This window comes from Crocodylus porosus, unplaced genomic scaffold (assembly GCF_001723895.1).
Source record: "Crocodylus porosus isolate Cpor-Errol unplaced genomic scaffold, CroPor_comp1, whole genome shotgun sequence".
NCBI lineage: Eukaryota > Metazoa > Chordata > Crocodylia > Crocodylidae > Crocodylus > Crocodylus porosus.
Genome location: NW_017728909.1, coordinates 25,438,100 through 25,461,407, shown reverse-complemented (window position 1 = coordinate 25,461,407; position 23,308 = coordinate 25,438,100). Strand labels below are relative to the sequence as shown.

The 23,308-nt window shown below is 44.0% G+C and overlaps 1 protein-coding gene across 5 annotated transcripts in view; it reads left to right on the top strand.

The window, feature by feature from the left end:
- Nucleotides 1-3,575: 3,575 nt before the first annotated feature.
- The window catches only part of NADK2 (NAD kinase 2, mitochondrial), a 63,393-nt gene continuing 43,660 nt past the window's right edge, over nucleotides 3,576-23,308 (top strand). For 3 of the 5 annotated variants that reach the window (XM_019531962.1, XM_019531961.1, XM_019531963.1), the window contains exons 1-4: nucleotides 4,461-4,543; nucleotides 6,386-6,467; nucleotides 10,323-10,406; nucleotides 19,215-19,351. In XM_019531962.1, the coding sequence (XP_019387507.1) occupies nucleotides 6,397-6,467; nucleotides 10,323-10,406; nucleotides 19,215-19,351 (292 nt within the window). In that variant the 5' untranslated portion in view covers nucleotides 4,461-4,543; nucleotides 6,386-6,396. Of the gene's footprint in view, nucleotides 3,651-4,460; nucleotides 4,588-6,385; nucleotides 6,468-10,322; nucleotides 10,407-19,214; nucleotides 19,352-23,308 lie in introns of those variants that run through there. The other 2 variants (XM_019531960.1, XM_019531959.1) reach the window with 2 other exon arrangements.

The window sequence follows — 23,308 nt, the reverse complement described above, 5'->3', positions numbered from 1 at the left end:
GAGGGGAGGGGATTTATTTCTTCTATCCTCGTATTTGATCCCTTCCAGTTTGTTTTATTTTATATGAACTTCAGTGTGGCATGCTTTTGTGTAATCCACTTACCATGGTCAGGACCTTCTGTGGGCAGTGTTGAAATCTTTAGCTATTTTGATGAACTTCCTGGGTGTGTATTTTTAGGTTGACTTGAAACGTTAAGTGGTATGGAGTAACAGACTCAGGTTCTGATGCAAGATGGATGACAAATGTACAAATCTTTCCTCTTGATGGGCTGTTGTTGTGTTGTGTTTTGTGTTTTTTAAATAGTGTTAAGACAGTGTTCTCTACAGTGTTATGTTTGGTAGTCAGCTGAGTTCTGATTGATTTGGTGTTTCTAACTCACTGGGGGCCAGTCTTTTTAGCAGGTGTGCTACAGATTATTCCCTCACTCTGATCCCCTTTCCCTGCTGCTTTTGGTTTCTGCTTCCTGCCCTGTGCACTACTGTACCCTCCATGATCTGCTACATGTCACACAGAGGCTACCTATGCCATCTATAGCAACTGGTGCCGCAGGTTGGCCACCCTGTCCGAATTGGTTTACAATATATAGTTTCAGATTACCTTTTGGTAAGGAATTGCTCACTCTAAGGTAAAATATATGGTGAGCTTTCCTTTGAGTGCTTGTTGTTTCATCTCCGATGCCCAGGGGCCTAGAGAACAGAGATTTTGCTAGCAGCACATCTTTGATTCACATGTATACTGGTCTGAAGTAAAATGATCTGGAAACAAATGGCAGGCAAGTTTAGTCCCAGGGGTGATGGATGATGTGCTGCCAAATAGAGTGAGGTCTTTTCAAGATCTGGCTGCTGGCTCCAGATTCCATACAGCTTTTTCCTATGGTGTTTGCTTCCATTCTCCTTTAATAAAGAACGACCTTATTAGAATCTATGGGGCCCATATAAGAAGCCCATTCATAGCAACTGAGAGAGTATGTTGTTGCCTATGAAAGCTCATGCCTCTTTGAACTAGTTAGTCTCTGAGATGCCACCTTGTCCTACTTTCTGCCTTACTTGAGACTAACATGTCTAGTAACCTTCATGAGGCCCATATGACAGGCTTAATTTTAGATTGCATGGTCTAGGGCTTTGTCTGTATTGAGAGTTAGGATAGACTCTTTTAAGGCCACCCAAAAGCTCACCTACCTACACTGCATGCTCATTAATTCGATTTGTGGCAGCAGTCCAACTCAACTTTTGGAAGCCAACTCGCTGGATAGGGAATCGCAGCTGCTACCTTTTGCCTCCTAGTCCTTTTCTCAGTCCCTTCAGTTAATGTGGAACTGACTTTTAGTGCATGAAGTCTGCCAGCAGCAACCCTACACTTCCTTGTTGTTGACTTCTGGCCCTTCTGTACCTATCTTGCTTTCTCTGTTGACCAGAATTAGAGATTGATGTGGAAGGAGAGACATAGTCCATTGTTTATGCAAAAAGGCTTGGATCCACAAATAAGTGGCATGGGCAGCATTGGTACAAGGCATGTTTAGAGATGAACAAGGGCTCATGTGGTCAGGGCTGGTTAATAACAATATAATGTAAAGTTCAAGCCCAAATCCTGGTGCCAGCAGTAACACAAGACAGTCTTCTAGATTGCCTTGTATAGGAGATGAAGTGATGCACTTTCCATTCACTGCTAAAGTGGATCTCTGTATCTGACCTCATGGACTAGAAGAGCATGCTCAGCTGGAGTCCAGGCAGGATTCTTTTAAATGACCTCGCCATTGATTGTATGTTCCAGACAGCAGCGTAGGGCTCCATTCATACCTTTTACTAACCTACAAGGCTCCAGGCCCCCATAGGCCTAGTTAGTATTCTACTTGGGAGTTGCCTTCAGTGGCATACACGTGGGGACAAGCACTCCAAGCAAGAAAAGTGTAGGGAAATGGCCAGCCAGTGTAATATTTGGAGTTTAACATGAATTCCTTTATTCACTGCCCTTCTCTGCTTTGGATTTCTTGAATGTTCTGGGGATATCAGGAAGAAAAGAAACCCATGTGGTGCTTGGTTCTGCATCAGCCTTTGCAACCTTGCATTGCAGAAATTATTGGGGCATGTGTGTGGACTGAATGCTAACTGCCAGCAAGACTTCCTGCTGCTGCAGCATGTGTGGACCTTGTGCATGCCATGATATGGAATACGTATCTGGGTAATGCCTCTTGCTTATCCATATAGTAAAGAGAGCACTCTAACCTTTCTTTGTATGCCTGTGAAGTGACTAGGGAGGGAGGGAGTGACAGGCACCGTAGTATACTGTCACTGTGGACTTGTAATTCAGAATGAATAGCAGTAGTTTATGAAGACCCTGATCCAACTCTGGGTCTCACTTCTTTAGACCCAGTGCAAACACAGTGGCAGCCCTACCCCAAAGGGCATGTAGTCTAAAGAGAGGAAATAAAGGAAGAGCGAAAAATAATATGGTTATTTATAGATGCAGAAAATAAGGCCTAGAGATGGAGTGACATGACCAAAGCTCATGCAAGAAGCTAGTGACAGGTTGAAAACTTGAAGTTTGATTTCTTGATCCAGTTGCTCACCATGAGTTCCCTTCCTTTCATCAGTTGAGTCCATTCCTCCACAGTTTCAGAGGGTATTGAAGTGAAGTTTTCCTTGCAAAAATCCCTGTTTTTTCCAGCAGAGGTGGGTGCTAGACTGCAACTATTAACCTGTACCAAGAGCAAGATCACCTAAAGTAGTCTAGAAAAAATTATGCAGAGTATCCCAGGAATAAATATCAAAAGCAGTGAGTAGTTTGTTCTTAAAGAATGGGTGCTTTTTCCATGCAGGAAGCAAGTGTTATCCATGATGCTATTTGGTAACATTCTGTGTTTAGCTCAGACATATGATCCCCATCCATAATAAAGATAGGGTAGTGGGGTTGCTTTTTCAGACTCAGTATTTTGTAGCTCTGCACTCGCATTGACTCTTCCAAGTTTCACACACTCTCCACTGCTACCATTTTGGCTCAGTCTCTGGATATGCTTATGCTGCAGTCAGAGCTGACCTACAGCTTGTGTAGCTGTATCCACACTACCTGTGCACATGCTGGCTTTGCTAATGGCAGAGCCTGTACTTGGGTTCTGGGCAATTTCTGCAGCTTGCACTCTGGGCTAGGTCATTTGAAGTTGGCTGGGGCATATCCACATATTTGACTATGTGTAAATCAGTGATTCTCAGCCAGAGTGAAGGAGTGGCCTGGGATCTGGGGTGGGGTGGTATCCTTTAAAGGGTGCTGCTGAAGTATGAGAAGATAAGCAGATAAGGGCAGGTTAAGACTTGGCCCTGCCTGGCTGACGCTTTCTTTCCCCACCTCCTTCCCCCCAGGTAACCACTGTAGTAAAGGATTAGTTTTTTAAATGAGATGCCATTCAATTCATGAGTTAGAGGGGTGGGTCAAGTCCAAAAAGGTTGAAAACCACTAGCTTAGGTACTTTATATGAGCATGAGAGTGTATCATTTCCTATTTCTGTTTACCTTACCTAGTAACCTGGGATGGCTGGCTGTTTCAAGATCACTTTTTTTCTTTTATAGCTTGCACTGAAGGGATCTAACTACAGTGGACTACTGGAGCGACATCATATTCATACAAAAAATGTGGAGCATGTTGTAGACAGTTTACGGTAAGCATAAACATTTAAGAATGATGGGGAAAGGTTTTTTTTGTTACTTATTTTTACAATATAAAGTAACTTTTTATTAAAGAGATCTGTGGTACAAAATCTAGTTCTTCCTATCTCTGTGAAGTCCTGCAGAGATCAGCCAAACGAGCTGATAAAGTTGACATGCACAATGGCAAAGATCGTTCCTACGAGGCCTGCAGCATGTGCTCACTATACTTGGGACTCTCTTGTTTTTTGTTGATGTGCTTGTTGCTGTAGATTGCAGTTTGCAGCCCTGATCAAGTAAATGATTTAAACTCAGACAACACTTTCAATGTAAAATATGCTGCTTGAGCAAAACATAGGTTAATTTGTAGGCAGTGCAGATAATGGTTTCTGTGTGGAAATCCTGGGAGACTCTGGAAGGGAAGCATTTTAAACCATTTCAGTAAAGTTGTGACTCTGTGGTTTGAGTAAGTACATGGAGTGTGTGGATTTCTGGCTAGCGCACCAAAAAAAACCAATTGTGTATAACAGTAGAACAGGTTATGAAGCATCTTTCATGAAACTGCCTTTTTTTATAATATAGTTATGTAGTGAACCATTTTTAAACAGATATATCAGGTCTCTCAGGACAGTAAATGAATCATTAAATGCACAGAGCTAGTACACACTAAGTTGGACACTTCAGAAAACATTTTTCCAATATTACTCATAAATTAAATAGCGTAACTAACTTATCCTTTAACACCTACGTTTCATATCCGCATGAAAACTTGAACTGACGTGTTTGTTTTTCATTGTGCTTTCTCTGCCCTTTTCTAGGAATGAGAGGATTGAGGTCCGCCTTGTTAAGCGTCGCGAATATAATGAAGAGACAGCTCAGTGGGCAGATGCTGTTATATCAGCCGGAGGTATTCATTTTTGTGGGGAAAGGTGTCGTGGATTTAAGAGAATGGTAATCTCTGTTATGAAGCATTATGAAGAGTTTGATTGCTTCATGCTTTGTAGGGTAGTCGGTGCATTTTTGGATAAAACTCTTAAAAGTAATCTGGGGGAAAATTAAGTGACATGACCCATCTTCTTTTTCTTGTGCTTCAGCTCAGTAAGTTTTTTTTTTTTTTTTTTTTTTGGTTGTTTTACATGCTGTAGAGATGCTAATGATACAAGGTGACACAATCTAAACTGTAGAATTGGACATACTCTCAACTCGTGTAAAAAGATAATAGTGTTTTGAAGCATCCTTATCTTGTAGTTAAGTGTGTGGGGTGAAGATTAGCCCTCTTTCTCCTACTTGTTCCTCCTTTCCCCTCTCCCGCCCTCAAATTTTTTGCTCACTTACACATTCATCTGTTTGGTTTAAGCATTTAACCAGATGCACTTACCTGAATGGTAAACCTGCCAGCTAAAAGGTTGATGAGGAGAAGTAGTAGGATTCCAGTGTCATAATGCAAAGCAAATATCCTCCTAACTGCTGGGCTGCCTTCTGGGATACAGTCTCTTGAGGGAACCTTGGGGATTTCATGTTTTATGTTAGACTTTGGCTAGCAGATGTTTGTAAAAATCCAGAGGACTCCCAGTCCCACTTGTGTGTAAAGTAGGAAAGAAAGAACATTCTTTCCCTTCTTGCTCCTTCCCCTATTCAGAATTTCTTGGTGGTTGTACTTATGATGTGGTCTCTGCTTTTGTACTGTTTTTAAAGCTGCAGCAGAGAATATTCTGGTTCTTCTCAGTTTCATTGCTGCCTCTGGGATTCTGAATAACAATGAAAACAGGTGGATTTTGGTCACTTGTTTTGTTGCAGGCTGCTTACAGTACTACTGCATCTGTCTACAGTGTTTTTGAGTCTGTATTGGCTTACCCTTGTTCCAGTTACAAAATGGTAGAAATATATATTTAAATGAGAAGTATTTGGACTTGAGATATGGCTCATTGAAACTCATGTTATTTGGGAACATTTAAGGCCTTCTACTGAATAATGACTGGAAGCCACAATTGTGGGGAAAAATATATGTATGTATGCTTCAAATACTATTTCTGAAGTTTGTGGTAAATGATCAGAATTGCATCACATTTCCATACGCTAGTAAAGTTCTGGTACAAAAATAGTAAGTACTTTTTTTTTCCTTTAACTGATACAATATAGCAAGAATGGGTTTTTTCCCGTGTACCAGTTTTCATTAACATACAAAAGCTTCCACAGATGCTAGTCTTAGATTTGCTTAAACCAAAAATTAACTGTCCATGTACAATTATCAAATAAGTTGGTGTTTTTAGTGCTAGCTCCTGTAGACCTTGGACTTTTACTGTGCTTCTAAATTAATTTTGTCTCAGCAGTATCCAGCTTTAAAGACTGAATAAATGCTTTAAATGCAGAGGTGTAGGTTGTAGCCATGTTGGTCTAAGGTCATAGGCAGACAGGGTTCTTTGGGTGAATCTAATATCTTTTATTAGCCCAAATTAAAAGGTTGGAAAAAATTTTTAGCAAGCTTTTGGGTTTAAAAACCCTTTGTCAAGCTGAGGAAGTCTCTGCAGTTGGTGTGTTCTCTTCATTCCATCAAGGAAGAGCACGCTTAAATGCAGGTCCATTTTTCAGTTTTACTTTTGTCTTACCTTGTTAGTGCCTAGGTAAAAGTGCTTGAAAACCGATTGTAGCGCTGCTTTGTGTATCTGAGACTCGATTTTAATATGGAGTGTTTGAACATTGTTCAGTAAAAGTAAAGCCAGTTTTTCATGCCTCTTATTTTTTTCCGTAGGTGACGGCACAATGTTGCTGGCTGCCAGTAAAGTATTTGACAGATGTAAGCCAGTTATTGGAGTAAACACTGATCCAGAAAGGTAAGAATAACACATTTGGGAAAACAGTAATTTTACTTGGTCAACCACAATATGAATTTGTGCATGTTGCTATTCCGTACAACACAATTGGATGTAAGGGTCTGGAAAGAAACCCAGAAGCCTCCAGAAAAAAGCTCGTTTTGTTTCCAGTTTTTAAACAGAAACAGTGTTTGTATTGTTGCATTGCTTGTTCAGAAATCCAATTCAACAATGCATTTTTTGGATGCTGGAAAGGTACTTCTAGTATAGCAAGGCATTTGGTCCCGAGTGTAATCTGGGAATCTGCTAAGTACACTGCTTCTGCACCAGTGGAAAAGAAGCCAGTTATTCTGTACAACCTCTAACTTCTTGTTTGTTTCTGATTCCATGATCTTCCACAGTACATGGGCAAGGGGGGAAGTGGTCTGTGTTTTGATATATGTCCACATGGTTTAAAAAAAAAAAAAAAGTTTGGAGAAACTTGTTCAGTTTGTATAAATCTTCAGCTTAATGAAGTACCTGAAGATCGTGGTAAAGGATCAGAAACTGGATCTTTCAGACGCACATTTTGATTAGAGAAGTTGTAAAGAAAGAAACTTGGGCAGTCATAATTTTTCCAAGCTTCAGCTGTTTAAGTTATGTTACTTTTGTTTGCAGATTAATTAGTATTGCTTAGAATTATGATATTTGCCCTCTATATGATAGTGCACAATTTAGAAATCTGGTATTTCTGGAAGTTTAAATATAACCAGATTTTACTATTAATGCTTACTCCTGTGTTGTTATGCTGAATGAATATGTATAGGGAAGTTCACTTCCCAAACCTTTTCTCTCAAAACATGAGTTTCTTCTGTTCCTGCATCATAATATTAGGCCTATGTTCACCTATTATATCTGAACCCTGAGACTGTAACTTCCACTTCCGTTTAAAATCAACAGTATTACTGCCCTGTATCTTCAGCATTTTAAGTTTTTTTTTTCCTGTTAGGGAAAGCTGTCAACAGGCAAAACATTGTGTATCTTAATATAGCTACCATCTATTATAGTAGGTATATCTGTCGAGTCAGAAATATAGGCTTGATACTTACTTCAAAAATGACTGCTCTATTTTCACATGCTAACTGAAATATAAAGAATATTTTCCTCATTCTTAGGAGAAATAAATAAAAAGTAGATTCTGTAGTGGGTAACTACTACAGAGAACCCCCAAATATCTGTTTTCTCTTTCTAGGAGAAGAAATGATGGAGCTTTCAAAATTTGTAGAAGTGTTACATTCCATAAGCAAGAATAGGTGTTTAGTGCACAGTTTATGTATGTGCGTGCATGTTGTCTGTTTTGGTTTTTGGTTTTGTTGTTTTTGGTCAGCATCAGCTTTTCACTGCTGTCACAGAAAACATTGTTATTGAGCTGAAATCTTTTCTGCTGGCTTCTATAGTAACTGCTTTTTTCCATCCAGAGGCAAATTCATAGGAATCTGGTAGTATTTGAATATCAGACTGGCTCCAAAACACTAAGAAAGCAAACTCCCATTCACCAAGCATGTGTCCTTGAACAAATATTTGTGAAATGACTAAATGTTAACTTAAATTGTCAGTCACTTAACTTACACTGGAGTAGAACCCAAGTCTCTAGAGGTCATGTAGAGACAGGTTTGAAGAGTGACCTTCAAGAATATGGCCTGAAGTCAGAATTCCAAATCAACATTTATGAGTCTTTCTAAAGTATTATTTGTCCTACAGCTCCCACTGACAACCAAGCAGGTAGGTAGAAGTAAATCTGGGTTTAATTCTACCTTATTTTTGAAAATGGTGGTGTATGGCTTTTGTAAATTCTGGGGAATAATCTGAATGCCACATAATAATATGGCTGGTAGTTATGATTAACCTCTTGTATTAGACGTTCTATTCAATTAATGCTTTTGGGAAGCTTTTGAAACTGCTTCTCACAATCACTTTCAGTGTATACACCAATAATGTGTGACAGATAAAAAGCATAATTCCCTGTAAGTTTAAATTCTTACCAGAACTCTTTTTTTTTTGGTGGTTTCTAGGTTTGGCTTGAGCTTGTAAAATTGTTGATCGGCTCTTTAATAGATAAGAAGATAATGGCCAAATGAGAGACTCAGTTCTTTCCCTACCCAACTCAGTCTGATCTGGCATTTGTAATGGTTTGGTTTTCCGCCATATCAGCTCTGAATAGTACTAGAGGTGGACTGGTATATTGGTCTATATCATATCAGCACCAGTAAAAGGAAAATTGACATTAGCAATCAGCTTCTTTTGGTTGGTGCAGCCAATAATATCACCAATAAATGTTGTATGCATACACACAGCCAGGAATGCAACCTGGCAGCTTGGAAAGCAGCCTCCTGTTGGTAAGAGTTTGGGGGGGTAGATTGAGGCCCCCATGGTGAGGGAAGGAGTGGTACTGGGGCCCGGACAGGCACTATGCAGCTGGGCCAAGGCGCGGGAAGCTCATCCAGGAACAAGGTGGGGAGCACCTTCTGGCCACTTTGTGCACCCCCCAAGGAGGCGTGGGGTGCATGTACTCCCCTGTATTTGTGTGCAGGGTGAGGGTGTGTTCAGGGCCAGGGGCTGCGCTGGCCACTTCATGCGGAGGGGCGGGGCTACAGTGAATTTTGAGATGGCTGTCGCCCATCCTGTAAACAAACCCCTCCCCCCCCAGCTGCTGCTGCTGCTCCACCCCCACCTGCCATCCCCGAGCACTGCCCTGGCCCAGCCCCCTGCTGGGAAGAGGCTGGTGCAATCCCCAACCCTGAGCCCACAGCAGGTAGCCCACCCTCACTCCACATACAAATGCAGGGACACATGCCTCCCATGGGGTTGCCTGCAGTGGTAGAGAGCCAACTCACCCTTCCATTCCCCTGGACAAGCCGCCTGCAGCTCCATCCTGCACCCTGCCCTAGTTGGGCAGCACCTGCCCTTGCCCCAGCCCTACTCCCTCCCTGTGGGGGGTCTTGATCAGCACACCCACACCCTTCCCCTCCCCACAGACTTACCAGCCAGATGCTGCTCTCCAAGCTGTGAGGCTGCATATTGGCAATTGTGTTGGTATCAGCCAGTCATGGCTGGCTAATAATCAGCCATCAGTATCGACCCAGAAAATTCTTTGTGCACCCCTAAATAGTACAGAATGTTAGGGTGCAAAATAGCTACCTTAAGATGGCAAATATCTAATGTGAAATAAGAAAATTGATTTGCTGAGGGTATCAAGGCTCAGTTTTTTTTGGCTTGGACCCAAGCTTCCTGTCACCTTTGTCTGTAGATGAGAGAGTCTCTCCATCTGGGAGGCTGAAATTAAGCTACTTGTTATTGTAATGGGAGGCAAGTTGGTTGCTATATAACTTTTTACAACACCACTGGTGGAGTAAGCACATTTGGGAAGGATTGTCTGATTCCAGTGACTAGGCATATTTCTGGAAGCCAGCCAGCTCAGCAGTATTGCTCTAGGGTTGAGCCTTAGTGGTTTTACTGTCAGCTTTATGCAAATTTCCCCATGCTCCTTCCAGTGCATCTCTATCCAGACCTGTTTCAGAGATGAGAGTAGGTCCATCATTCTGCTAGACTCACTGTTATGATGGCTTGTTATGTGTACAAAATTAATCCATTTAGTTTCGTTTTATTCTGGTTTTTTTTCCCTTTTTATATGGCCTTTATTCAGATGGCTGAATCTGAGCCATTTGCTAACAGCAAATAATGCCTCTGAACTGTTCTCATGCTTGCTCTCATAATGAGAGAGAACACAACCAGTTTTAAGAGATGGAAAAACTTAACTTTGTTTGAAGCAATAAGAAGAACCAGTTCTCAATGGTTAGGCCATCACACTTAACTGTTATGTCCTTTTTCCACTTTTAGGTCTGAGGGTCACTTGTGTTTACCTGTGCGTTATACGCATTCCTTTCCAGATGCTCTACAGAAGCTTTATCGTGGTGAGTTCAGGTAGGATTGTCTGATCTTTGTTGCTACAAAACATATTTGCAGAGGAGAGCATATGTAATGATGAGCAGTTGCACAAGCAGGATAAGAAAAGTTAATACAAAATATAATTTCTTTTAAATGAACTTAGAGACTTACCATATTTAGGAGTGGCTTTATGATTAAAGCATTGGTTTAAGACAGAGGTGTCTAATTCATGTCATGCCCTAGGCCAGATCAGGACCCTGGGGCTTCTTATAGACCAGATCCAGCCTGGGGCATGTTGCAGCTGCAGCTCTGGGACAGGGCATGCAATACACAGCAGTGGTGGCAGTTCTGGCTTTTGCTACCTGCCCTACTGGAATGCTGCTGCTGCATGCCCCATGGTGCGATGGCAACTCCAGTTCTAGTATGGGGCATGGCAGGGCCAGCAGCTGAGGAGGTAAGGCTGCAGTGGTGGTGCTGGGCGAAGCAGCTGGAGGATAAGTGGGCATGCAGACAGAACTGCAGCTCCCAGCTGTGACTCAGAAGGTTTTTCTGCAAAGTGTTTTGAGTTTTATGTTACCCCAGACCGAACAGAAATTCACTGTTGGTTCCAGGGGGAGGGAAATCCAGCTGTGGGCTGGGAGCTTGTAGCCGGGTTCCTATAGCAATGCTCGGGACTCTCTGCCAGTGCTTGCTGTTTTCAGAATGGGGAGTGGGGGAAGGCAGTAGAGGGAGCTCATTCGTGGGACTCTCCAGCTGGTGCTGAAGGGTGGGGTGGGTGAATGGAAGCCCCTCCACCGGGTTGGGGAGAGGAAAGGGGTCTTCGGTACAGTGGCCGCACCCTCCAGAGATGGCTAAAAAAAACCAAACCCCACACTGAACTCCCTTCACTCCGTTTCCCCCTCCTGTTCTGAAAACAGCCGCAGGCTGGTAGGCAGGGCTATTATTTTTACCCCCAATTTCAGGCCATCCTGTGGGCTAGATAGAGCAACACCATGGGCCCTTTTGTTTGACACCCCTGGAATAGATGCATGAGGTCTGAGATTCAGTTTCCAGCTCTAATAGAGACTTCTGATGGGGAACTTGACAATTTTGCTTGCACTTTTGACCTTTGCAGAATAATATATTCTTCTACTCTAGTAATGCAGGGATAGTGCCATGCTAATATTTAGAAGTATACTTAAACTATATAGTGTGTATAGTGTGGGAGTTATGTTGTGAGGCATTTCAGAGTTTTGCACTTAAAGAATGCCATAATCTCAAAGTGAAATAAAACTGGGGAATAATTTCTGAACTAATAAGCACTTGATAACTACAGCTATGAGACTTTTGTACAAGCCAAGTTTAAACTGAGCACGGTCTTAAGACCACTTAAATTTGAGAGCAGATTAGATGTTCCTCTGTGCATTCCTACTTTGAAATCTTGGCTTAAAGCAGGTGCGGGCAAAATGTGGCCTGTGGGCCAGATGTGGCCTGCCAGGCCATTCTATCCAGCTCACGAGGCTGCTAAAAAAAATTTAGAAAATTTAATAGTTATCTGCCCCTAGCTGCCTGTCATACAGCCGTTGGTGGCTTGCCAAAACTCAGTAAGTGGCCTTCCACCTGAAATAATTGCCCGCCCCTGGCATAAAGGGATGCAGTCTCTATGTGTGTAACCTCCCATGCCTCTCCCCCGAGCGTTGCGCGTTTGGACTCTTCACGAACCTTGCTGTGGCTTCTTGGGCTGCACGGCCAGGCTATTGGGAGTGGTCTTGAGTCAGTTTCCCAGGGGTCTCGCCTGCCACGTCTTCGAGTAGTTTTCTGTCAGGAGGACGAGGTCTGGTCCTGCCTCCCCTGGTACTTTCCTTCGGCCTTCCTCACGGTTGTTTCTTCTTGGGACTCCACTTCCCCTACAGCCTGCCTAATGCCAACCATGGTGTTCTCCTTCAGGGCCGATGCTCTGGCGCTCGGTTTCTTAGGGCCTGCGGTCATTGGCTACTGGTGCTACTTGTACCAAGCACTCCCTGTGGCTGCTCTTTGCTCTTGGCTTACGTGGAGCCAGACTCTACCCAGGCTCCAGCCCCACTTGACGCATCATTTGCTCCCCGAGTTCGGTACCTGTCATCTGGGTCAGGGTCCTGTCCTCATTGTATTCACTGGTGTCCCAGTCTCCAGTCCATGCTGGCTCTATAAGCGGCTCCTTGGGCCCTCACTGGCCCAGCATTCCTTTTGTGCTCCCCTTCTGAGGGAGCCACCAAGTCTCTTCCCCAGGCTGGCCGGGGACACTGTTTCCAGTCCCTCTGGCTTCCTTCCTGCCAGACGTTTTTCTCTTGGTGCCAGGTGCCTGCACGGCCAACTGCCCTTGGCACGCTTTTATAAAGTGTGTCCAGGCAGACGCGGGAGCCATCCCCAGCTCTGCTGCGGGCTCTTCTTTTGATCTTCATCTGTGAACTGCTACGGTTTCACTTTCGCTACTGGTGCAGCATCCTGCTGCCTCTCCCCTGACTCCGGTAAGTTTCCACCACAGTGTGGAAAATTAATGTAGCAGTGATGATTAGCTTCTATTTACTGCTCTAATTGCATCTTATTTATTGCCACTGACCAATTTAATTTGTAGCTGGATTCTAGTGTAAACTGGGTTGAGATATGATGGTCAAATGAATGAAACCTCAGCTAATGTGGTCTTATAAAAGCTAACTGTAAATAATCAGATGGTTCACCTTGCATTACTAAACTGATAGTCATTTTAATTTCTAGCAGGAGTCAAAGACCTTGCCTATAGTGTAGAAATTCCAAGAACTTGGCACCATTTTAACAGTGATTAAGTTCTAGAGATGTTAAAGTTGAGGATCTTAGTGCGAAAGAGCTGCTTGCTGCCATAACCATTTTTAACATTGTGTTAGCAGAACTGTTCAAAGTGATTCAGGATGGTATGGTGCCATAAGAGTGTTCCAACTGGTAGGCCCTTTACTCTGGGTTTGTAGTATTACTAATTTGTGTGGAACTTTAGTTCCCATAGATAAGATTTCAAGTTGGCTTATTGTAAGCCCAGTTTGGCCCCCTTCTCCCTATTCTGAAACCTTAATTATGTTTAGTTAGGCCAAATGGAACTCTTCTACCAGCCTTGAAGGTAAGAGAAAGAACAGTGTCAAGTAGAGAGGTTTTGGGGGTTTTATTTTTTTAAACTTAAAATGCTGTCTTAAGTTTTAGCTTGGACAGTTGCTTTAATCTTGAGGCCTAAACTTACTGATCTTGTGGCAACTTAAGCCAGGGGTTGTCAACCAGGGGTATGCGTACCCCCAGGGGTACTTGGATAGGTCCTAGGGCAGGTGTGGGAAAAATACGGCCTGCAGGCCAGATATGGCCTGTGAGGCCCTTCTATACAGCCTGCAGGGCCCTTAAAAAATTTAGAAAATTTAATATTTCTCTGACCTTGGTTCCTGTCAAAAATGACAGGAACCAAGGTCAGTAGGACCCAGGGGAAGCCTGGCAGGCTCCCACAACAGCAGGGCCCACCTGTCCCCACCCCCCTAGCCGGAAGCCCCAGCAGGGGCTTCTGGCTTGAGGGCTGCTCCATGCCAGAACTGCAGGTAAGGGGGAAGGGCAGGGGAGGGCCCCAGGCAGGGAAGGAGCCTGGGAAATATGGCCTGGGGAAAAGCTGAGTGTGAGGTGGGGAAAGTGGCCCCATACCCACCCCATGACCAGGGGTGGGGCACCTGTCAAGGGACCAGGCTACCAATGCGGCCCTCAACAGCCTGCCAAAACTGGGTAAATGGCCCTCTGCCCAAAATAATTGCCTGCCCCTGTCCTAGGGGGTACGCAGGGGTGAGCCAGCAGGCAGGGTCCGGGCATGGCGGTGACATTTCTCCTAGCGCATTCTTATAGCCCCATACTGTGGCCTGAGTCTGCCACTGGTGAGGCTTGACCAAGAACAAAGTGTGACTCTCCCATGTGCTTCCCCAGCCCCTCCTGGCTGTGCTGTCCTGGGGCAGTGTTGCAGCGTGGCATACTTAACCTTGTTACCTGGGGGAGGGGGAGCAACATGCCAGGTGCCAGCCACGCATTACAGTGTGGTGCTTCACCCCAGCTCACTCTCCAGATTGGCCCCTACTCCCTTGCAGCAGAGCTGCAAGGGTCTTTATGGCAGGCAGTGGGGGGTGTTTTTTGCCCACCCTGGCGGCACATGATTGACCGGTGTGAGGCATGTCAGCAGCTTGTAAAGTCGCACATGCGACCAGCTGTGGGAATGTGGCAACGGTGATGACTGACTGTGATGGTGAAGTTGATGGCAAAGTTTTTTGCAGGTGCCTGAAAATGGTAAATTGAATTACTGCCTGATTTTAATCTGCACCCCCCCCTCCCCCCCCCGCTGGCCCAGTGGGATGCCTTTATCACTACAATTGCTCTCCCACAGCCCCTCCCTTGACAACCACACAGTGGGAGTTACCAGGCTCCCATTATCCCAAGACCCCTGCCCCACTCCCTCCTGCACTGTGGGGGTCCCTATCTGCCCCCTTCCCCCCCTACACACTTACCTCCTGGGGCGGCGGGGGGGGGGGGGTGTCTGTGCGCCTATATCTGCGATGGCAACAGGCATGTGGCAAAACGTGTCTCTTGGGGCAGTGGCAGCAGGGTGCAGAGTCCAGCCTGCAGCAGCAGCTACTTCCACATCACACACAGATCTGGGGGGCATGTGACCCCCAGGCTTCTGAGGTTTGTGCGGTGGCAGGAGCCCCCCTCCCTGCCCCTAGATGAGCTCCCTGGGCTCCAAACATCTTGGGACCCGCCCTCGCCTTGGGACCCCATTCACTCCTACCTCTACCCTATTCCCCGCCAGTGTGCACATACTCAGCTCCTTCACCCCCTTCTCCCCCCACAAATATTTTCCACTGTAGCTTCACGGGGCAGTTTCAGCATGTCTGCAGTGGCAGAGCACTGAGGAAGCTCAATTGAACATGGATAAATTCCTCAAGTGCAAAAGGAAAAACAGGAAAAAAACACAGAAGGGTGTACTATAGAAAGTGCAAGGTGACAAAGTTTAGAAGTACAGCAGTACCTATTTGTAGTCCAGTTTTATATATGTGGGTCCGAAAGATAAATCCAAACCGAAGTGTCATTTGTTTGGAGGAACTCTCCAATGAGTGTATGAAGCAGTCTTTATTAAAAAGACACTTGGAAACAAAGCATGCCAGCTTGGTTATAAAACTGATTGAATACTTTGAAAGGTGGCTTAAATTTCAAACATCAGAAGGAGGTGTCTACTCATAGCACTGAAGTCAGCATAAGTGCTCTGGAGGCCTCAGATCTGATATTGCTCAATTGCAAAATGCAGGAAAGCACATATGGTTGGAGAATCTTTGATTATACCTGCTGTAGTAGACATTTGTAAAGTACCATTTGGCAAGAGCATGTGGATAGAGTTAAAGATACTTGTTTCAGACCATACTGTTTCTCAAAGAATTTGTGAAATGGCAGAGGATGTGGAGATGCAACTGCTTGAGAGGTTGAAAACCATCTCTACATACGTTCTTCAGGTTGATGAATCTACAGATATAGGAAATCAGACTCAACTGTCAGTATTTGTTTGCTGTGTTTGGGAAAGGAAGTTGGTTGAAGACCTTTTTGTTATTGTTTTGAACTGCCAACACGAACAACAGGAGAGGATATGAATGAGTGAAAATGGGAATAACAGTAATGGTTGCTTGCCTAATGGACTTAAATGATGGAGCATCAGAAGTCACTGACATTTTAGAGGTAATTTGTAGCCATCTAATAGGGCTTGTTGCTCAGTTTAACAGGTATTTTGGTGAAATGGAAAAGTCACTACAAATTGACTGGGACTGGATCAGGGATCTGTTTTCAAGTGCTACCAACAAAGAAATGCTGCACAGTCTGAATGTTCACGAAGATGACAAACTGATTGAACTGAGCAAAGAAAGCTTTTTACGCCAGAAGCATCAGAGTTGTGGATGAAACATCTCAAGTTTTGCTTGGAAACTGAAACTGAATATCTAGAGCTTACAAGGAAAGCAATGTTGCTCCAAGGATCAAGGAGCTCTGAAAGACCCACGCAAGTGTCCTACTGAAATAGCAAGATCTGGAATTACTTGGCTTATTTTTGGATATTTCTCATTGACTTTTTTAATTTTTAAGATTTTTAGTTTTAAAATATGTATTATTTTGATGTTAAAGGTCTTAAGTTATAAATATTTAAAGGACAGTCATAATAACTTTGTTATGCAGAAACATGCTAATGCAAACACTTCATTAAGAGTTGTAATATTATGCAGGAGCATACCAGGCCCAAACATTAATAAAGCATTTAATGTTAATTACTGTAGCCTGCCTTTATCACACAATTCGGGAGCTGTCAACTGGGGGTACATGTACCCCCTGCCCCCACTGCACCATGTCTGGTTGCTCGGCCCCCCTCCTTCTCCCCCTGCTCAGTGTCTGGCTGTGTGCCCCGCCCCCCCAGGGGGTACACTTATTAAAAAAGTTTGAAAACCCCTGACTTGAGCAGTAACATTATAGCTCAAGAGAGGAAACAAAACAATACTGGCACAACTTCCCAGTTTCTTCCTCTGCTGCAACAACACTTTCTCAGGAAGCCTCTTACAGTTAGTGCTAGCTGTCTCCTTCCAGCCCCCCCTGGTTCCCACTCTTAGTTTCTGTTCCCTTCCTCTCTTGCAGGTCAAGGCTCACTACCCCTTGTGCCAATTTACTCTGTCCTTCTTCTGGTTCAGCTTTCTTCCCTCCACACTGGAATTGGATGGTTTTTTTTTTTTTCCTCTGCCACACTGTTTAAGTAGTTAATTAAGGGACATAGAAGAGATGAGCTTCTGACTCTGAGGGTGCAGAACAACCATTGCAGGGAAAAATCCAGAGCTTTGATTATCCTCAGTCTGTGGGAATGGTATGCATGCGGTAGTGTCAGTGCTAGGAACCGAGGTTTCAGCATGCTCACTGAGGTTAGAATCCTTGGAAGTTTTAGCTAAAAATCTAGTTTGCATCTATAATTTTTAAAGACTTATACATTGGCCAGTTTTAAGTGAATTTTTACAGCGATGCCAGGAGGCATATCCCTGATACAGAACACTTTTTCAAATTTCAGCTGTAGAACATGGTGTAGAGCAGGGGTGTCACATTCATTTGGGGCCTCCAGCCAGATCCAGACTGTCGGATTCCTTGTGAGACGGATGCAACCCAGGGCATGAGGGCTGCTGCAATGGCGAGTGGCGCCCCATGGTAGTAGCTGAGTGGGGTCTGGCAGGATCCAGTGATGACAGGAGTGGGAGCAGTGCAGAATCTGGCAGCAGTAGGCCAAGCTCAGTTCTGGTGGCAGTGCTCAGTGGGGCCAAATGGCCAGATTTCTGGCACCCTTGGGTAGCCCAGTGGCTGGATAGAGGGACTCAGTGGGTGAAATCTTGCGTGCGGGCACTGTTTGACAGCCCTGGTCTAGAGGTTTTCCTTGAGAAGCTTACAGATATTTTTTTTTCCCTAGCTTAACTCACAGAAATGGCAGAAACATTTTGGGTGAAATCTTCCATAATAATAGTAAGCCTGAGGCATGGAAAAATTTGCCCTAGACAGTCTGGCAAAATGTTACCAGTGACTAAGCAGGGTTATATAATTGAAGATGTCAGGCAACTTTAAATGATACGTGGGACTATGTTTTTAAGGCATGTGATTGTGACTGCTTTTAAAGATCAAGTCCTTCTGAGTGGAAATTGAGAGGAAATTTCTGGTGCTGTTTCCAGTTGATATATACTTTTAAACAGGAGGGGAGGGGCAGGAATTTTTCTGTTCTGGGAAAAACTGGAGGAGGGGGAAGTCTCAGCAACTTGGAAAAGGACACAAATACCAGTGAATGTGTTCCACATAAATGCTGTAAGAGTTCCCAGAGCATGGAGTGGGTCTCATGGAGGTGGATGGGAGTAGGGGGGATGGATGAAATATTCCCTCTGAGCTCCCAAAAATTGCAAACACGATGGTACAAAGCTACCAATTTTCCTTTTTTTGTCACAAATTCTGAGTCCTTCTATTTTTTCCAAACCCCAAAGAATTTAAGGCTGGTTAGGGTCATGTGTATGTGGAAGAATAAATATCCTTGCTTGCAATGATTTAAGGTTTACAATACAGTAGATCTGTCCATCTGGCCTGCAAGGAGTTAAATTGCAGCCTGGAGCTCTCACCTGGCTGCCATTTTCCCCCTATTGCTTGGCTGCAATCTCCGTAGGTTCTTTTTTCCTCTTCTTGTGGCCACTTCCTACCTCTGCCCTAGAAGGTGGAGCAGTGCAGAGCAACATGGGGAGCTGAGGTGCGCTCCTGGCCATATATTTGGGGGGCAGATTGTGCTTGTCTGTGGCACCACTGCACTGGGACTCGCATGTTGCAGCAAGAGTGAAGATAATTCATGTCTGCCTTGCACCAGTGGGGATGCCAGTTGCCCATAAAGCAGTAGGAAGAAACATCTGCACGACCTGGTGGCTCATGGCTCGCTTGGTGCAACCCCTGGGGTGTGTGGCCACTAAGAATGTGGAAGTTGGATAGCCTGGCAATAGACGATCTCCTAAAAAGTTCAAAACACTTTTTTAAATCGGCAGCTAATAATGCAAACAACTAGGTAGAATTAATTTAAGTAGTTTGAAGTAATGGGTGAGATGGTAGAAATTGAATTAGGATGTCTTTGCAAGTCTGTTTGAAGCTTTGAGAGTGACTTTTATATTAAGGAACTCTCTTGTGTCTACATAATCTGGTGAAGGTAAGCCACCACCCAATGAAAGAGTCAACTGCTCATGCTATAACCCACCTCTCTATTTGATTTATGTATTTATTTATTATTATTATTGTTGTTATACTTTTAAGGTGGCAGTGGCGGCAGAGAATCAGATTGTATCTTGAAGGAACGGGTATTAATCCTACCCCTGTAGATCTGCATGAACAACAGTTAAGCCAGGAGCAGCACAGCTGGGCCCACATTAATGGCAGATTCCAGGATCAAAGTAAGTTGAAGATGACATCGTGAATGTAAACAACAAAACTTGGCATCTGATAAATCAGAATGGCCGGTTGCTTGTGCAGTGTTTTGATACTGGTATAACTAATGTGATCTTGCAGAGTTATCCAAGGTAATAGTGCATGCAGTCTTCTCCAGTTCTTAGCAGGGTAACTTAAATTCTCCTAGAGATATGGTCCTTTCAGTTAGGACCTGGACTTGTAAGCTCTTTAGAAGGGAACCTGTCCTCAGTTGGTTAGGTTTATACCTGATGTAGCAGGCTCAGGAATGTCCTGGGGTGGTCTTTTGCCCCCTGAAAGTTAGCCTAACCATTTTTTGGCAGTTACAAATAAAAAAGACAAAGAGACTGTCTTAAATTCCCAATATTTGTGTAGTCTGTGGTTAGCTAACAGGTATGCTAGCTCATACAGTGTCATTAAAATTCTGAAAAATTTAACAGACTTGGAAGTCTGTTTTAACCTTGCTGTTTAACCTGCAAGAATGTTGGAATTTCAGGGGAAACTGGGAAGAGATTGATCAACACCTTAAGCGGATGGATGGATAGGAAGAGGCCATAAGATTTTTATGTAAAGTGTTTCAAAGCTAGACACTTCCCTTTAGGTGCAACAAATGTTCTGCAAGACTTTTTTTTTTTAAATGAAATGTTTAAACTAATTGTACCTGGTCTAATTCACATTTTGAAAAGAATTTGTCAGTCTTATAAAACAGAGGTATGATTTTAAATAATTTGGTGTATGGGAGGAACCATTTTTGGTGCAAAAAGTGTCACACAAAATGGAACTGGAAATGATCTTTACTGTTGAACAGGCCATTGCTATTATATGCTTATCACCAGCATCCGAAGGAGAAACAAAGATGTGAACAGAGTGAGAACTTTAGATGTGGAGGCTTTGAAGAGTCAGGTACTCCTACAGAATCGGCCAAAATCTGTGCAATTCCTGATAGTTTTAGGTTTTTGACCAACCTCATGTGACAATGTTATGTTAATGTTAATTCTGCAGCAGAGTTGGTACTGTGATCCACCTTCAACCTGGCAGCACCTGGGATCTGCTATAATACCAAGAAAATAGCCCCACAGGAGAGTTTGGAACTCACTTGGAAGGTTTCTTACTGCTCTGCCCCCAGGAAATCAAACTTTACAGCAGTGGATTCTTCTGTCTTTGCATGGCTGGGTAGAATATTACTGGACAGTGTACAGGGGCAGAATAGAAATAATCAAAAAGCAGTAAATTAAATCATGTAAGGAATAAAATGAGGTAGAGAGAACCTTCTAAAGACTTTACAGTATTACACCCTTATTTGTGGCATTGTGATCAGTTTTGGTTACCTCATCTGAAAAGTGATATGGAATAGTTGGAAAGGGTTCAAGAAGCAGGAGGGAGGTGCAGGAAAAGAATGAGACATAGTGGGCTTAATTAATAGTAAAGGTGCTTTCGAAACTTTGGAAATGAAATTAATGTCTTTTGTGCTTTTAACAAGGCTTTGGATGCTGTCTCGCACGACATCCTCATTAATAAGCTAAAGAAATGCAGATTACGTGAAAAAAAAATTGTTTGGATTAGCATGTCCAATTAGCAGTCATCAATGGCTTGATTCCTCCGCTCAACCAGATAATGTGATTCCCCAGGGGTCTGTCCTGGGTTTCAGTAGTATTTAACATCTTCAGTAATAATTACTTAAAGAGGTGGTGGAATCTCCATCCTTGGAGGTTTTTAGGTTCTGGCTAGACAAAGTCTTGGCTGGGATTATAAATTGGGGATGACCCTGCTTTGAGCAGGGGGTTGGACTAGATGACCTGCTAAGATCCCTTCTAATCCTAACTTGCACACAATCCCATTGTCCAAATCATAGCGTGCCTAGCAAACTGCAGGTTAAATCAATGGCGACACATAGTGAGTGCACAGGGGTGTGCGTGCACTACCTGTGAAGCCATGCTCCCTGTCTAGGTGATAGGCAGGGGGGCCAGGCAGTGGCCTGCTTCCCCGTGAACACCAGCTGGGGAGTGGGGCTGCTAGCAGAAGCGACTGCACTGCTTCTGGAAGTGACTGCGGGACTTCCAGAAGTGGCGTGGCTGCCTTCTGGTGAGAGATCTGCTGTGGGAGGATGGGTGCATGCCCCCCCTCCCCCATCAGTGCAGTCGGCTGCCAGGGGACCAGCAGAAGTAATTCTTCTACTCTATTTGGCATTGGGGAATCCTTACATGAACTACTGTGTACAGTCTTGGGCTTCACATTTCAAGAAGGATATGGACAGATTGGACAGATTCAATTGGAGAGCAACAAAAATAATGAGAAGCATGATTTATGCAGAAAGGCTGAAAGAACTAGCATTATTTAGTTTGGCAAAAAGAAGATGGGGCAGGGGAGGGGGATTTGAGAGGAGTTTATTAAGAGAAAGCTAAAGGGCTTTACTCAGTCCTGTCCCCTACAGCTACAAAGAGCAATGGCTTCAAACTGCAGCAGAAGAAACATACGTTCTAGATTAGGAATACCTTTCTGGCTATGAGTGAGTTTAAGCATTGGAACAGGCTGCCTAAAGAAGTTACATCCCTGGAAACTTTCGAGACCACATTAGACTGCCGTTTGGTTTGGCTAGGACAGTTTAGTTAGGGATGTGCCTGTCTTAACCAGTGGGCTGGACTAGATGAATTTGTGAGATCCAATCCAGCCCTACTTGCCTATGCTCCAGGGCATAAAGCCACTTTCCAACCATAGGGATTAAGAAGGACTAGGGCTGTGTGAGGCTTTGGGGTCCGAAGCAGCATGTCCAGGTTGAAATGCTGGTCTCGTTGGGCTCCCCGAAGTGGTTCGGAGCTTCTGAAGCGCTTTGGAGCCGCTTTGGAGATCTGGCCATAGGGTATAACGGGGAAAAATAAAATAGCTATAACTCCTGTTGTTTTTTGTCTGAATGGGATGAAATTTTCAGGGTAGTAGACCCTGCAGAGAGCATGAAGCCTGCCAAGTTTCAGGAAGATCAGTATAGAGGTTTGGGGGACCTGCACCCCAAATTCATGAAAAACTGTCATGTCTATGTGTTACAACACGGGGGTGAAAACTGCAGGGCTGGTAGCTCTTGCTGAGGCCACAAAGCCTGCCAAGTTTCAAGAAGATCAGTGCAGGAGTTTGGGGGAATTGCCTCTCAAGCTGTGGACAAGCAAAACTTGTGCCATGGGTGACACTGCAAGTGTTTAAGGTGCAGCGGGGTGACAGCTGCAAGGATGGTAGATCATCTTGAAACTTGGCAGGCTTTGTGGCCTCAGCAAGAGCTACCACCCTGCAGTTTTGACCCCCCTGTGGTGTAACATGTAGACATGACAGGAGTTTTGCTTTCAAGAACTTGGGGTATAGTTCAGCCCCCAAACTCCTGCACTGATCTTCTTGGAACATGATGGGCTTCATGTTCTCAGCGGAGGCTACCACCCCTGCAAGTTCCATCCAAATCAGACAAAAAAACAACAAAGTTATAAATATTTCATTGATTTCCCCCATTATACCCTATGGCTGGATCTCTGAGGCGGCTTTGGAGCCGCTTCAGCCGGATCAAGGTGGAAACCTGGTCTGGAGCTCCAGATCAGATCACTGCCATCCGAAGCTGGATTGGATTGCTGCCGACTTGCACGGGCCTAGGAAGAAACTTTCATTGTTTACTCGTATACTGTCTAGAACTTACTGCGAACATGTTCTCATAATCATTACCAGGATTCTTGTTTTCCCTGATTAACAAAAAATGCAAATTCTCTGATTAGAGCCCCAAAATTTGGGGTGCGTGCGCATGTATGTGCATACACAGATGAACATTATTTCCTTGATATGTTTACAATTTTAAAGTTTTGGAAGACTACCAGTGCCTTGGTCACTATAATAAAATAAATTCTAAATGCCTATAAATTTTGGCATTTTGATTTTAGGTTTTTATCATAGAAAATCAGAGCTCCCTGTAAACA